Source organism: Bombus bifarius, unplaced genomic scaffold, assembly GCF_011952205.1.
Source record: "Bombus bifarius isolate JDL3187 unplaced genomic scaffold, Bbif_JDL3187 scf7180000008379, whole genome shotgun sequence".
NCBI lineage: Eukaryota > Metazoa > Arthropoda > Insecta > Hymenoptera > Apidae > Bombus > Bombus bifarius.
This window is the reverse complement of record NW_022884629.1, coordinates 385,208-402,762: the sequence shown is the minus strand read 5'-3', so window position 1 is coordinate 402,762 and position 17,555 is coordinate 385,208. Positions and strand designations below refer to the sequence as shown.

The following is a 17,555-nucleotide window of genomic DNA, read 5'->3' as shown; positions in this document are numbered from 1 at the left end:
TTTCACGGGTCGGTCGTAATCTCGTGACTTCGAGAGGCACTCGAGTTATAAATTTATATTTTCTTTTTTCTCCCAATGTTCCATCCGATCAACATATAAATATTCGAGACGCGGAGATCGAGAGACTGATAAAATAAAAGCGGAGGAAAGACACTAGCCAGGAAGGAAACGAAAAAAATATTGTTCTAAAGTTGATTCCGCGCGACTTTGCGCTGCTGCGTATATAAGAAAGTTAAACAAAAGAGGATGAGACGTAAGAAGAAATGCGAGGAGGAAGTATAATCTATAGAAGTATATCGGAGGAAACGAGATCGTTCTTTTTCTTCCTCAACTTCTCTTTCTTCTTCCTCTTCCTCTTCTTGTAATCTCGCAGTTTGGAAACTTTCGTTCCGGCCGTTCTGTTTCTCTACTAACGCGCCTTACGTTTTACATCGTCCTGCACCGATATTTTTCACCCGAACGAACGAACTATTTTCAATAATCTTTACGCGTAAGGTACAGTTGCTTCGTATTATCTGACCATCGTTCGTCTCGCCAACTTTGAAATTCATATTGCGAAATGAGCTTCTTGTACGATAATTTTCCGATTAATAATATCAGCGAATTTGCAAGTTATATATTAGAGGTTTATTATAATTTTAGGTCGAGCAGTTAGACAGATGGATTGTAATTTGTAAAATGTTGTTAGTAAAATTTTATTTGGGCTGGTAACTAATTTGTTCTTGCTATTCAATAGAATTTATACTGGCGAGCTGTACTTGAAGGTTGTGAAATTTCACTGATAATATTAGTTCAGAAGTATTCGTATCTCATTTGCATCTAACGAAGAGAAAACGCTGTATTCAGCATTCTTTGGAAATATATCTGTCCCGATAACAACTGTTAGATAAAATCTCAACTCGTATTCAGATAGTGAAGTACTACTATACATATTCTACCAACCTCTGTTATCGCATTTCGTTTACAGATGCACGAAGCAGAAATCTATAAACAATCTGTCGATTACTGTTTTCCTATTTTCTTCAAACTTTTACTATCTTTCCCGTGTCTTACAGAAATTTCCAGAATACTCTCGATAAATTTCGATTCGGTAATCGCTTAGAGACAATCGTGACTCGTGCACCGAGCTGGACATCGAGTATTCGTATCCGAAACGAGGCGAAACGTCTCTTAAATCGCGTCCAAATCCCCGAGGCTGGCTATTGTTTTTCAACGAAGGACATTCCGTCCGGGGCTAATTAATGGTCGGGTCGTTGTGTATTCCCGATTCTCATGACCCAGTCGATTTCCCTTAATTACGCAGCCGTAACGGGAGCATGGAGTCGCGAGGGTAGCAGCAGCGTTATCACGTCGCTGGTTTGCTCTCGATTTAAATTATTCGTCGTCTAATGGCGCTTTTAACGTGGCTTAAGCCGTGGCACACGTGAGCTCGTGATAACGATATCCTGGCACGCTATCGCGAACGGACCGGTACACGACGACGGAACACGCGCCAAGTACACGCACGCGGAGAACAACGTATTTTACAGCTGCTCTAAGAGGCCACGCCAAGTAGGGATTACAAGTTATGCTGAGTGCTTCGACGATGCTAAATCGAATCTTACGCCACCCTGTTTTACTCTGTTCGACTCTCTACTTCCTCTATCTACACAAGTTCCTGCGTGACTAGTCTCCCACAGAAAAGCGATATTCACGGTACATCATCTTCAGATATCTGGTTCAATTTGATCAAAAGATTAATACATTTATTATATCTTGAAAGTTCAAGTAAGGTAGAGTTATTTGAATGAAATCCAATTTTGAATAGCAACTAATCAAATTTGTTGTATATTACGAGACAGCATTAGTTTTTAATATAATAGCCAAAGGATGAGAAAATATCGTATATTCTAGACCCAGCAAGAAAATATATCAAAAACTTGACTCAGGTGTCTCCGCAGGATTAATTTTCATCTACCTTCGATTATTACTTTTTTATTTATACCAATCAGTATCAGCTATTTACCAATATCTGCCAATCACATATTGTTTGCTCGAGACAAGATCACAGATCAAAATTAAATTAAATTCGTTTGAAGTATGTCTTATGTATTTGTAATAATCCGAAAGTGCTCAAATACTTATAGACGATTATATTGATTCACGAACAACGTGAGATTTCAACCGTGTTCTTTCTTCCTCCGTTTCCTTCTTCCAGACGGTTTCCCTGGACAAGTATATATTTCGATTCGCGAGATATTTCACTGATTTAAGAGACTTGACTTCGATTTACGCTCGACCAGGGAATAGCCAACTCGATCTTCGTGAACGATCCATACTGTTTTACTTGTCTTGATACTATTACTTACAGTTTCCTTCGTCTCTACTAAACGCTGATCGTTCCTCCACCAGGTTACCGTAGCCGGTGGCCTGGAGCCGGAAGTGGTGCATACCAGCTCGTACCTCTTGCCCGCCGACAACGGCTGGTTCGACCCGATTATCTTCACTTCCAGCGGGGGAACTGCAAGTACGGTCGTTTGCACGGTATTAGTATCGTAAGAAGCGTATTTCACGCAAGAAGAAGGTAATGGCTGGTTTTGTATCCTTTATGAGTATAGTAATTGGGAAAATGTTTGGTCGGAAATGTTCAGTTTGAATTTTCGCGTTGATTTGTTTTAGTCAACGGTCAATTGAACGGCCAAGATAATAGTTTTGTAAGCTGTATGATTAGGGAAATTGTTTGGAAATATCGAAGTTTAACTTTTCAGCTGATTTGTCTTAGTATTAGCATTAAATATAAGTCGGTTTTGTCTTTTATATCGTATATTGAATAGCTAGAGAAAATTTTTAATTGGAAATATTCAAATCGATAGATGAGTTGGATGTGTTCTATATATTGAACAATTGGGAAAATTATTTATTTACAAGTTGTTCAGGTCGGAGTTTTGGATTAATTTGTTTCAGCTGATGTGGAATTATGTCTGAGGGATGATTTAGATTAGTGAGATAAGTTTCGGTTACTGGGTTACCTGAAAGAGTGGAAAACTAGAGCGGAACACGGTGTCTCCGCTGAGCGTAGAAGAGGAATGGGACAGTATCTTATCAGACGGAAGGAGTAGAAATGGTAGCTGGCCAGCCTAGTAGAATAGGACTGCGTGTGAACAGGTAGTAGAATAGGATTGTGTTTGGGTTACACGAACAGCGGGAGTGTACTTGGACGGACAAGTAGAATAGGATAGCAGGTGGTTAGACAAGCTGAATAATCGCTTGGATTATCACTGATAATTAATTCTCGTTTAATCTTCTACGAACAGTATTCGAAGAAATTGGTAATTTTTCGCTTTAAAAATAGGTAACGCGATTCAAATAGTTCGTTCCAAGTTCCTGGTATATTTATACTAGACTCCCTGCTCGCGTTGTGGTTGTTTTTTTACACGGATAATCGTTTGCTTTATCAAGTCCGAAGCATCGATTTTTCTTTCCCCTCGTTGTCCTTTATTATTTTTTCTCAGCTTTGAGCGGCTTTATTATGCTCTAGATACAATGTGAACCGCCAGTTCAGATACAGTTGGATAACGTAATAACTCAATTTAAGCTTAATCAACCTCCTCTTGTTACATTGTACGTATTATACGTACAAATCGTGTAACAGCACGCTAACATCTTTAAAGTCAGTGAAATTAAAATAACTCGTAATTCATTTCAACGTGAAAGTTCAGAAAAGTATTTCTCTCTCTTTTGTTCGCATATACACCATAACATAATAAAAGAGAGTAAATCGTTGAAACAATTTCATTGTATATACAAAACAGGTCTGTTTCCCATACGACACGTAATCAGAGCGAATTTGAAAGGAAATTTCACCCGGCGCGGCGTGACAAAAAATCTGTTCACGTCACGACAGACGTGAAATTATATAATTCCATACGCGTTGGTAAAGAACACGACTCGACGAACACTGCTCGAAACGGATGGGAAAAAGATCTGTAATTAATCCTCGTTCCATTATGTCCTCACATAATTGAACGATAACGGCCGCGCGCCAAGATTTAAGTATCCTTCTGCCAGTCTCTTTCTCTCTTTCTTTTTTTCTTCCCTTTTTCTTTCTCTGTTTCTTTCCTTTTTTCTTTCTCATGCGCAACATTAGAAGCGTATCTATAGTCACCAGCGTGACTAATTGACGTTGATAAATTTCCTTTGTTATAAAGCGATATGTCATTGGTGCCAGGTCGCGCAGACCTGATCTTCGCTTATTAAATTATTCAGAATTAATCAGAAAGTTCTTTGTCCTTGAAATTCTCTTTACCCGTATACCCAAGTCTTTCGTTTGTTCGAAACAACGATACTGTGCGCTTGGATTTGCGCGCGAGAATCATCGCTTTGATCGTTCCTCGATGTGATCGAATCACTTGTTAACGAAAGGAAATTTTTCATCGTAAAACATAGAGTAAGACTATGATTATATACGTTTCTTAGGATGTGTTTTCAGTACATCGTAGAACACCCTATATATATATATATATATATATATATATATATATATATATATATATATATATAGGGATGGACCCGATGGCGCCTCGGCTCTCGCGACATTGTTCATGGTTCGCCTGATATCTCTTAGGCTTTTCGTCCACGATACTACATATATATATATATATATATATATATATATATATATATATATATATATATGTCCTTTCATCTCCGACATATATATATGTCGGGTTTACATTAGAATTAGGGGCGTGAAACGAATCTTTGTTGGGATTACACGTTGTCGTTATGCAATAGAGAAGACATTGACTAGTGCAAATACGATTATCACAGAACCGGACAAGTAACTGTGGTAATTAGATACTCGAGAAACTAATGACAATGATCCTAGGTTCAATAACGAATTCGCGGTCGACGGGATGATAGATGAACGTGCTCACAAAATCTAAATCGGACGCGTAATATTCACGGGTCGTAAGGTGTTACTCTTTTCGTCGATGAGATCGCAAGAAGGAATGAATTTCCGTCCCGATGATGCCACAGAGAAGAACTATAATGGGGTGTGTCTAAGGACACGAGATCATCGGATTCGTCGAGAAAAGCCTTCGTTCAGAAAGTAAGGGAAATTGGCGTTGCTGCTAATTGGTCAATCTCCATATCGGTGGTTAGAAAAAGATGCTAGCTGCCCTCGAGGGAAAGTTGCTAGTGGGAGACGCCGCTCGTTGAGAAATAGGTCTCCCCTATCTTCCCGTAGTTGGGACAAAGACTGCTTGTCTGTTTGAAGGACTTTGGTTAGCTAAATCTTAAGATGTATAACGGGCCCTCAGGCTAGCTGAACATGTACTGCGGAGACGCATCGACATCTGGCAATCATCTTACTCGAAGAATAAGGTCTGCGTGTGGCGAGCCACGGGACAGAAACCGTTGGAATGTTTACTGTCGCGTGCCGCCACAAATATTTCTTTTAAGGAGAGCTATAGAATTACTCCATATCTTTGTTAGACAAAGCGTTCATCCCGTGACCGCGGCTACGTTCGGCAACTGGTTGTCGCCTCGAACCCAAGCTCAATATCACAAATCTCGAACAAATACAATCAGGTCGAAAGACGACAATTGCTTAATTACGCCTATGATAGAATCTAGATTACGGTGTTAAGGGATTTTCCCGAAGTTCCAAAGGCTTCCCTTTCGGAAGGCTCCGATGTCCTTTCATCTCCGACATATATACCAATGTCGGAAGGACATAAGGAAATTGACCAATTAACAGCAACGTCAATTTCCCTCACTTTCCAAACGAAGGCATCTCTCCACAAATCCGATGATCTCGTGTCCTTAGACACACACTATCATAGTTTTCCTCTACAGCATCATTGCGACGGAAAGTCATCCTCTCGTGAGGTCTCATTAGTGAGTAACATAGCGTCTTCACGCTCGGTGAATATTTTACGTTTTAACAAAGAGCTAGTTTAGTAATACTTGTATCGTAGACAAGTAAATCGAGTCCAACATAGACTTCGGAAGAAAGTACATTTGTTATCCCGTTGACCGCGAATTCGTTTTCGACCCTAAGACCATTGTCATTAGTATCTAATCATCGCGGTTACTACTTGTCAATTCTGGAATATCCACACTTGTACTAATAATCATATTTACACTAGACAATGTCTTCTCTATTGCATAACAACAATGTGTAATCCAAATGAAGATTCGTTTCACGCCCCTAACCCTAATCATAATGTGAACCCGACATATATACATGTAATATCGTGATGTAATATGTTTACAAGGAGTGGACAATAGAGATGTTAATCAGACAGAAAAAGACGATTGTTGATTAACCTGAACTATTCATACCAAACGTACAGAAAACAGCGCAACTAACACTCTCTCAGCAACGCCACTCGCAACCTCCGTCTCCGCTCGACTCGCACTCTGCTTCTCGACTCGCACTCTGTTTCTCGACTCGCACTCTGTTTCTCGACTCGCACTCTGCTCCTCGACTGACCCTCTCTGGCCGTTGTCCCATTCTATTGCCTTTTTCCTAGGCCCACCGCACACGTGTTCTGCAGACGCTCGTAGCCAGGGTCACGTAGGTCTTTTCCACGAAACTATGCACTTGAAAAGACCGATGACACATTGATGGGCCCGACGGCGCCTCGGCTCTCGCGACATTGTTCATAGTTCGCCCGATATTTCTTAGGCCTTTCGTCCACGATACTACATACATGTAGTAACTTATGGATCTTAGAGTAAGGACAAGTAATGTTTTATTTAGAGTTTAGTGTCGTTTAATAAGCGATACTCAATAACAAAAGGACCGATTACAATATCGTCGCACGTCTTATTATCATACTATTCCGCTCCTCCACTTACACTCTCTGACTTCTCGATTCACACTCCGTGACCTCTCAACTCACATTGCATTCTCTCAACTAACATTCTGGCCGTTCTAGCATTCCTTTGTCTTTTCCTAGGCCCACCACACACGTGTTCCGCAGACGCTCGTGGCCAGGGTCACGTAGGCCTCTTCTACAAAACTATGCGACATTGTTCATGGTTAACTCGATGTTTCTTAGGCCCTTTTCCCCGATACTACATATATATATATATCTTCATAAATCAATAAGTAAAGTCATTCTGCTGTCTTGTTATTTACTGCAGTTAGCCTTAGGGTAAAAGTAAATGTAACAATTGCTTGGAATGCTTATGTTTCAATTTCAATTTAGTTTTAGTAAGCAGGAATTTTAATGTTTCAATAATAAGAGAGATCTTAACGTATGATCGAAACGAAATATTATATATGCCGACAATAATTGTTTCGTATTTTCCTCAAACTCGTGTGATGTCCAGCTCGTGAGAAATGTCATAAAGCGGAAAACAGGCCGTCCACGACTTTCCGTGCAGATAGTCTATCTCCTCGCGTGGAAACGTATACATTGACAAAGCGGCGAAATCGAGACGTATAACAGCTATTGTTCCACTGAAGCGTCGTTGCTGTGGTCGAAGTCCTCGGCAGAGGCGAGGAAATTAGTTTTACGCAGCGGCCCGTATCGTGGTCGTTTCGTGACATTTCGTATTCAACTTTTCCTTTTGTGGCTTCGAGACCATTGTGTGCTTGAGTGAGTTCTCCTCGCGAGGCGGCGCCTGCACGCAGAAAACACGCCTCTTTATCGGTAACGGGTAAAGGATGCTCTTCTGGTAACTTCTTGCGCTACGAATTCTGTTAAAACATCGAGATTTCGAACTTACCGAATCTTTCTTATTCTTATATCCACGCGAAAAAGAAAATAAGTTTTTTAATAAAATTGTGTTCTTTTGGAAAAGCAGAGATGTACCATAACGTGGAAAGGAAGAGCTATCAAACGAGCTCGAAAGTAGTTGAATCTTATACGAAACAAAAAGCTTCGTGTTCGTAGGTTCACTTCATTCGTTTATAGGATTCGGAATTGTCCCTTTCCAAAACGATAAAGTCTCATGAAGATCTTACGAGTTCTCTCTCAGAGTTCCTTAATGCAGTCCCTCGAGATGCCCTTACTTGGAGATATTAATTTATCGTGGTCGGAACGTCCACTGAGTCGTGAAATAAGTTCCAATACAGCATACTGTTTCTTTTAATCTTTTCCTTTTATGGTAAATACGAATACAAAGATAGTAGACTAGATAAGGATAAAGATAATCGGCTATTTCGATTATTATCCTTAGTAAACGAAGAAAAATCCAACGATCTAATAATCTTACTAATAATAATTTAAGAACTTTTCTGACAGCAATTTTCTCTCAATAATTTTGTTTAGAGCGATCTAAAGATTTCTCGTCGATAATTTTTTTATCGTGATCCAAGAATTTTTCTTGACGATAATCTTGCTCATAGCGACCGAAGAATTCTTCTGATATTAACTTCGATTATAATGATCGAAGAATTTTCTGTCAATAATTTTATTTATCGCGGTTCAAGAATTCGTTTGACGACAATCTCGATGATAATGGTCCAAGAACATTTCTCTTAACGATGTATTCTAATAATATACAAAATTGAAAAGTTATTATTAATTCTGGACATTCGTAAAATCACCATCATAAATAATATTCAGGAAATAATATCTTGAATCGTTTGGCATACGAAAGAATGGGACAAAGATAGCAGCCAGCGGTGTTTAAAAGAGCCATAAGGCGTTCCTAAAGCGACTTCCGGCATGCCTCCGTCAATATTGAATTTCCCTGTGATTACATAATAAAGTAAACATCGTTTCAACCCTTTTAGCTGGCGCTATCGACCGTCGCTCGAATTAGCCCAATGCAAGTCATGTAAATTAGCCACGTCCGTAGCCCAGGAGGGACGCAAGCCTACTCCCTTGACCGTTGTCGCCGACAGAATGGAATATTTGAAATATCAGCTGGTCGATCCAGCTGTGTCGTGTCACATTCGTGCGGTTAACCAAACTCCTTTTTGTTTGGCTAACTCTCTCAGCCACCGCCTGATGGTCACTTGAGGGTCACCAAAGCGCTCGTTCTTCGTTCGAAAACGATGGAAACGTGAAATACGAATGTTCGTCCATTCGAGCAAATAACGATGAAACGTATCATACATTTTTTGCAATTTGGATATGATGAATTCATCTCCCTATACTTCGCATCTCTAAAGAAACATATTAATATTTTTCTTTCGACCTTACCTATCGAGTTTAAAAAAATATATATATACAATACATAAAGTTGCAGAAACATATAAAACATCTAAAGTAAAGCGCTGATTATGGTATTTTGTAATTATGAAAATATGAAATCGCATCCGCAATCCAGTAATATATACGTGATACCTATTCTGTTGCAACTGCGAATTCATATGTTTGTACCGTAAAAAGTGTTTGAAATCTTATGTAAAGATCTTACGTAAAGATTGAACGAACGAAAGTACGAAGAGATAAGACGAGAATGTAGATAAACAAGTGGAAAGTGTGGACAAAGGAGCCTTGGATGTAAACGAACAAACTAGAAATGTAAATAAATGTTGAATATCCCTTGCTTGCCTGGCGAGGCAACGTCACATTCTACTAGCCTGGCAGGACACTGATTCGTACCACTTGCATATCGAGATACGAGTCATATAAAAGCGAAACTGATCTTTGTAGAGATTATTCGTTTGATTTCTAAGAAAATTAAACTTCAATCGTGTATTTCTAGCAGTAAAATTATTAAATTTTCCTGATTTCATTCGGAAGATGGCGTAATCTTCATTTATAAATTTTCTTTCGATTCAAAAAATTTCTTTATATCGAAATCCTTCTTAGTAAGATAGAAGGAATTTTTCCAAACAGTTAAATAATGAACTGTGTCTATTCTGACGTATTTTACCTTTTGACTTGTAGTAGTCGAGCGTGGTGCATCAGCTAAGGTCTTATTGAAACGAATGTCTTCCAGTATCCGTGACAAATTTGTGAAATACACGATGATTGAAGATTAAAAACGCTGCATTTTGCGATTGAGTTCAATTGTGGCAAAAGGGACACTCCGTCAACTTTAGCAAGACACGGCCATCCATTCTCCTCCGTAATCTCGAACCAACGCTCCAGGGAGTAACGAATGAAATCACTCAATCTCTTCCAGATTTGAATCTCTGCTTAATTCGGAGACATTGATAAGAAGCATGAAGAACATCGAAATAACTTTCATCGTCGCAATAATATTAATTTCAGCTATAAATAATTTCACATTCTCGCTCGGTTAAAGAAGTGAATTCTACAATAAAGTGTCCACAGTATAAAATAATCGTCGGTTCTAAAATCCAGATGATTCGGAGATGAATATTCCAGGACCAGCAATTTATTGAAATACAAATTATAACTATAGAGACATCTCGCCATTGAGTACAGTTATTATTATTTAATACCAATTTGATAACATATTAGTTAATATCCATTTGACAGGATTAAAACAAAAAATTGATGGAAATATTCATAGAACACACGTAGTATCGCTTTTAATAAAATTTAATGAAACAAAGAGCCGAACGCATTTCATCCTGTTTGAAGTGCGGCTGTTATTTGATGGCACACAAAAATCCGTTTATGTTCCAGTAAAATAAACGAGAATGTGAATTTTATGAAAAGGTCGGTCAAGTGTTGAAGGTACAAAGTGCAGCCTTCACACGACGCAATTTTTTCGAGTGTCAAAAATTGTTATTATTTGTTACGTCCGGTGACTCTTTACGTAACCCAGAATCCGTCCCTCGGTCGAGGCGACCACTAGCTGTGGAAATATAATTAGTCAGATCGCAATAATCCTAAGGAACTGTCATAAAACTAAGCATTTGTATTTTACCGTTAGGGGCCTTAATTGTTATAAAACATGTTTAAGTCGAGACATTCCTTATGGTTATTGCTCCATTCGTTAAAAAATGGGAAGGTCTGGTTTTCCTCATGATCAACGGTCATTTCCACCCGTAAGCGACCGGTGGTGGGGCGACCAACACCCAGCAATAGTTTTTCTCTGCGACAGCATCGTCACCGAACTTTACTGGTTTATCATCCTTAGATCAGTCAACATCTCTTGACTGATTTTCCACCCTTAGATTAGTCATCTATTTAACTGATATCTATACGCACCGAGCATAACTGTCTATGTCTATAAAGTTGTTGGAATAAAGTGTACACTGTAACCTGTTACTCCAGTGTTATAATCAGTTCAATCAGCTCTATTATACTAAACGAAATGGGGGATCGATCATTTCGTGGCGTCGATGATCTAATCGTAACGGGAATTTACGACTCCCGTTGACGCGATCTACAGCGAACGCGTCTCTCCGCGAACGGTGGAACATTACTCCCCCCCCCCCCCCTCTATATCTGTATTCTCTTTTTTTGCGGTTTTCCGTCTCTTTGGTAATATTTTATTTTTCGAACAATCTCGATTGACCCCCGGTGTCGCGAGCCATTTAAATTTAATCAGCCGGTTCTTCTCTTCCGCTTTGTCACTGAGTGATGCTACAGCCACTGTTGCGACTGCTTCGGTGCTCTCGTTGCGGTTTGTCCGAGTTACGAGCCCAAAATAAATTTAATACCGCAATTTCGGTTGCTCGTGCACGCTCGTCGCGTTAACGCGACCGTGCTCGTTGAAATGTAGATACTCTTTGAAATACGAGATTCCGCTGTATTGTAGTTGTTTAAGTACGTGCACTACGGTTTCGCAACAAAAGCCCTCACGTTCCATTTCGCATCATTCCGAAACTGCGATACTTCAGTTTTTCATTTACATCCACGTGCCGCTTGTTACTGTCCTTTAAATATTACGTTCTTTTATTTTGCGCGAAATGGAATTTATAACTTGCATACTTTCAATGAAAATTTGTGAATTTATTATATCGAAGTTTATTATACTCAAAACGAACTCTGATTCGACCCCGAGGAGAGCGCTTTGTCTTAGACGAAGGAAAGAATTGGTAAGGGATCGTGAACGTTGACATGGCTTCTGAAAGATGAAAGAAAATCAGCGGCGATGTACAAGTGCTGTCGATCCTGAGGCCTACAATGTGCCTCGTGAATGTTGGACATCGCGAGAATGAGCACTTGGATTAAGTGGTGGTCGCGAGTCAAGTCGCGAACGGGGTTCTTTTCGAGACAGGAGAAAATCGGATGAAAGCCGTCGAGGCTAACAACTGCTGCAGAAGTTGCCGAGCTCAAGGCAATAGAATGAAAACGCTATTTAGTTCGTCGAACTGCGTTGTCGGGCAAGTTATTGTACGACGAAATTCGTATATGGAGAGGATATTAGAGAGATTTCGAGATTACGATGTTCCTATACGATAATCCTATGGAGGATTAAAATTAATCGTAGAATATATTTTAATTCAGCTTAGAGAGTTTTCACGAGGATACATTACGGTAGAAAAATATTTGTAAGCTTTGAGGCTTAGGATTCTCGCATGTCCAGAAAAATTATTTCAAAGAGAATTGACGATGTTGGTGAAATATGTCTCTCTTGCTTAAAAAAGGTCTGTTACTTGAGCTGTCTAGATCGATCGAAAAAATAAAGATAAAATTTGCAAAAATCGATCGAGTTACGTAAGAACGTAGATGAAGTATCCTGACTTTATTCATCGAAGTCAGTTCCTGTCGATTTAGAGGCACCAGAATAGAATTTTTCAATGGAGTCGACTAGAAAAGTGGCCCGTTGAAAAGGACCCCTTCTTGTTAAAAGTTCGATCGAGTTTTTCACTGTATAAGTCCATCAGCATACGATCTATAAAAAGAAGCAAAAGTCGTGTTCGAATAGGGGATCAGAAAGTATTCACGATAGTTGATGGACGAGCTTGCTATGTGTATAGGCACCTGTTAGCACATCAGAATCATCAAGGGCATATGCCTCCGATAGATGTTGGGTCAGAGTCCTAAATCAGGTGTACAAACGTGTTGAGAGCTTCAGATCATCGTATATCTTATTCTGGATCTTTGCTTATTTGTCGTTCTTCTTTCTTAATACAAGATAGAGAGATACCACAGAAGTATAACCAATATTTTTAATCTTACAATCTGAGGATGATCTCGAAATAATTTTTTGGATAGCACAATATTGTGTCCTTCAATATTTATCCACGATCCTTTCTTTCTACTATGGTATCGCAATTTTCGATTGGCAAAGAAGCGATTATCGATCGCGGGGTGGATAGAACGTTGAACAAACAAGCGTGTCGTTTTCACTGGGCGACCAGCTCGTTGGTTAATCCATGATCGAGCGAACGGGATTTATCACGTACATTACGCAAACATTATCAGAGGATTCATGAAAAAAAGGTTAACCGCATTTCGGAGATTCGTGAAACCGCGGAAGCGGATTTTCTTCGTCACGGGCAAAGACATCGCGTACTACGTCACGAGGGATCAAACTGTGCTCCAGTTTTTCCTACAGTTTCCCTGCAGAAACCCAGGCTTCTTGTTGGAGGCTCGTTCGATAATACATCGGTGTATACGTAAGCTTAAGTACACGTAACAAGAATAGACACGAAGACTGCGACGTTACAGGATGAGACGATATTTTTTAAATTTTCGTTACTTCCTTTGTCGCTTTTTTTTCATTGATTATTTATTCCATCACGCAAACGCAACTGTTCTTTGTATGCCAAAGAAAAGCAACCTCGTTTCAATGCTTCAATGTACATATAATGGCTCGTAAGATATTCGTAAAATTATTTACTGCAGGAATATATACACTTGGACGACAGTTCATTATATTAATAAGCCTTAATATTTAGTAGAACCATTTGTGACACTTATTATATATTTGAGATGATTGTTGCGACACTCAACTAACTAGCGCCCAGTCAGGCACAACTGATCGGTTGGTATCGCGAGCCTTGAACGTTCTTAGCGTCCAAGGTGGAGGATTATAATAAATGTAAAGAGCGAGGTTTAATTCACCTTATTTATTACACTCAATACTCTGAATACAACTGTCTTTAAGTTCACTGAGTTCCACTTAATACTCTGAATACTGTCTTTAGTTCACTGGCTATCCTGTTAAATATAATGGTCACTGACTGAATACTGTTATATGTTGACTCTTAGAATACTGGTGCAGGAGTGACTCTTGGTGATGTTGTTGTCGTAGAGGAAGGTTCGTGGTGGGTGTGTCTCAAGTCTGTTCCTAACTCATCATTGGGTAAAGACCTATGTTTGAGGATGGGCTGGCTGCCTTCATGAAGGTTCGCGTACGGGTGACCTTACACTTGGAGAAACCCGCGTGTCTGGTTTTCCTGAGATGTAGCATAAAATAAAGAAGTTTCGTGCCTTATGGGTTTTTTCCGTGGGATCCTAAAGTATCTTGACTGTACAGTAGATCCACTGTTTATGATGGGTCCGCACTAGGGTAGCGTAGACCCTTGACGGTGGTCCTGCTCGAGGAACGCATGTGGTTCACATAAATCGACGCGGTAATTATCAGGCGACCACTCCAAAACCCGAACAATGATTGCTCATGCTTTATACTAATTTTGTATTAAATATATGTTTCCAATAAGCTATTTGTACCTGCCACATACATTTTCAGACGTGCGTCTTATCAGCCGCAATAAAATTTCAAAATTTTTTATATAACACACACATCGTACGTGCATAAAACTTTTCTATGATAAATATTCAACCGTATGTGAACATTTCCTCAAGAGCAACGAAGCATCGAACAAAACTTCGTGACCCGTCGCCTGTGTACACGATATTACCATATTCGCATTTCTCTCGTGCGAAGACACGCACACAATACACAGAGAAACGAAAGCACAAAGTAAACGGGAGAGATACAAATGATTTTGTTTGAACCACACAGTGGCAATTTCTTTCATCGAAGGATCTTAGTCATCGGTCGGGTTTCTGCTCTGGCAGGGAAATTTGCGGGGGTGAAAAGGGTCGTCGATAGATGTTCCGTAGCTCGAGGCTCGCCAGGTATTTTCGTTCTCCTGTCCCATGCATGCACGTGTAGACGTCTGTATAGGGAGCGGTTTCTTCCCTTGGACGATGTAGTACCGATCCTAGACCTTCTGTCGCCCGGGGCCAAACACTCTTTCGTCTGCACGGTTTCCAGCCAGCACGGCCCATAGCTGGCGTTTTCGTCGTTGAAAATTTAGGCCAACCTCCAGCCAGCCTGTCTATTCAACCGTTTGCAGCCTCTGTATTCGAGAGAACTCGGTTGATGACCAAGAACACGCGTTTTAAGGATTACATCGTGGCGGATCGCGAACAAAGCCGACATTACTTCGTGCATTTTCTTATTCTGACACTCGCAATGGAGGGTCTGGAACCAATTTCTTGATTATATAAATATTTTATTAATTCTAAAATTAATTCAGAATTGACGTTATTTGGTAGACTGCAGATTATTTTATATATTCATAGGAAATTCAAAGGCGCGAAAATGTATACAATATCAAAAATAGTACTTTCTATAATACGTAGTAGGACAAAGAATTTACCTAGATTTTTTACATCCTTTTAGTTACATTCATAAAAATACGAATTTGTATTAATATAGTTAGCGTCTAGTCTTGGATATGAATGTACCATTTCTTTCATTATAATTGTTACGTCGGACGACCTTCTACCTAGACCAAGCCAAACACCGCGGGCCAGACGGGACCCAGATGTCCGCTCATCCTTACTGGGTACTCTCAATAGTCTTAAGGACCCATCATAAATCCCAGTAATTTGCTAGCCAAGGTACTCCAGACCGAACAAATATCTTTTTTTCTAAATCACTTTTTAAAGACTATTGTCTACTACGGCTTGACAAAGGAAAGTTAGTTTTTCTCACGTACGATGCTTCCTACTAGCAACTTTCTATCGAGGGCGGCTAAGACCCTTCCTAGTCCACCAACCTTCGTTTATTCAATCAAAAGCAATGTATACTACCCTCACTTTCCTGACCAAAAGTGTCATGAACAAATCCGATGGTCCCATCGCTAGCTTTTCTCCGACACAGCATCGTCTCTCAACCACACTTCTTCTACGACATCAGGAGGGAAAGTCAACTACTTCTTTTACACCACTAGAAAAGTCAACTACTTCTTCTACACCGCTAGAAGGGTCAACTCACATCAACTATCTAAGTCGGTTCTCGGGATTACCGAACATTCACTTCCTCTATTAAGTATCCTCTAGTGCTACGTCCACTAACATACTAAGTTCAACTATAAGAGCCTTGCTCTATTGTGCATATCTCTCTTATCTTCGTGCGACAAATTGTCATCTACGATTTATACCTACTCAACAGTGCACCTCATAAGTGTTGGAAATAAAAACCTTATAACCCTGTGAATCACAGTGTTATACTAAGTGAATCACCCCTATTATCTTAACGGAAATCAGGGGATCGATCAACTCGTGGTGTCGATTATTATAATCGTAACGGGAATTTACGACTCCCGTTGACGTCTCTCCTCGCGATTGCGTCTCCCCGCGATTGGTCGAAAATACAATAATAGACTTTTTTTACCAAACACTATTCTAAGCTGACGTGTTTTTACTTTTGTAGATTTTGTGAATCAGAAGCGTAATGATTACAAACTTTTGTTTAAACAGAATTTAGGATGCAAACTGTTTTTGTACGAATAGGTATTGATTTCACGTACGTCGAACGTTAGTTCTGGTCGAAATACCAGAGGATAGCGTAAACGTCATGGATAAAATGGCACTGCGTTTCTGTATGCAGAATTTGTACGTAAAAGAATACTTAATGCGACCGTGGATATTCTGCATCAGTTCTTGGAAAGAGACTGGGGTGGAACACTTTCGAGAATTGCTGCGTCGTAAGTCTTGAGTAAGATGTTAAGCTAAGGCGGATGGAAAGTGAGAGAAAGAAGAGTCTGTTCTTGGAATTTCATTGGTGTACTTCTCATTATACTTTCATCAGCATTGAATTTTTGGCTTATGGCATGTTTTTATTTGTGACCTTGTTCCGGAACAATGGTGTGCAATATTTTCCTATATTTTTATGAGATGAAGGTTGGTACATATGGTTCTTTCTATTATATATACTGAAATAAGCTTTCACGTTCGAGACCGGAGACTTTGAACAAAACTCTTCCGAATGACGGAAAACTTTTACAAGTTTATAATAAAAAATAAGGGAAACTGATTAATGTAGAAATAAAGAAAAAACATATTTTAGATCATTATTATTGAAAAATATGTCATGAAATATAGTGTATATGTACTGTAATGATACTTATTTCAAGAATGAGAAAATTATATAACATGTATGTATCAAAAGTATGAATCAAAAGTATAAACATTATTTATACTTGTAAGGCAGAACAGACACACATACACACAAAATATAAAAATTTTACTAAAATATGAAGATTTATACGTATAGTTAAATGAAAAAAATTTGTTAAAGTAATATAAATCATAAATAATACTTATGGTTCTTGAAACACTCTCCCAAACATAAATGTAGATTATATCTACAATCACTGCAAAAATAATTAATACCTATATTATGACGTTTCTGACTGTTGTCTGAGAATTAATTGAAAGTACTGATGACATGCAGGTGTCGTCGTCGGTCATTGCGACGAGATACTGCATGATATA

At 39.2% G+C, this 17,555-nt stretch overlaps 1 protein-coding gene across 1 annotated transcript in view; it reads right to left on the bottom strand.

The window, feature by feature from the left end:
- Positions 1–17,555, bottom strand: part of LOC117212793 (neural cell adhesion molecule 1) — a 299,315-nt gene that overhangs the window by 14,164 nt on the left and 267,596 nt on the right. Inside the window, exon 6 of the mRNA XM_033457831.1 lies at positions 2,349–2,500. Within this exon, the coding sequence (XP_033313722.1) occupies positions 2,349–2,500 (152 nt within the window). The remainder of the gene's footprint in view (positions 1–2,348; positions 2,501–17,555) is intronic.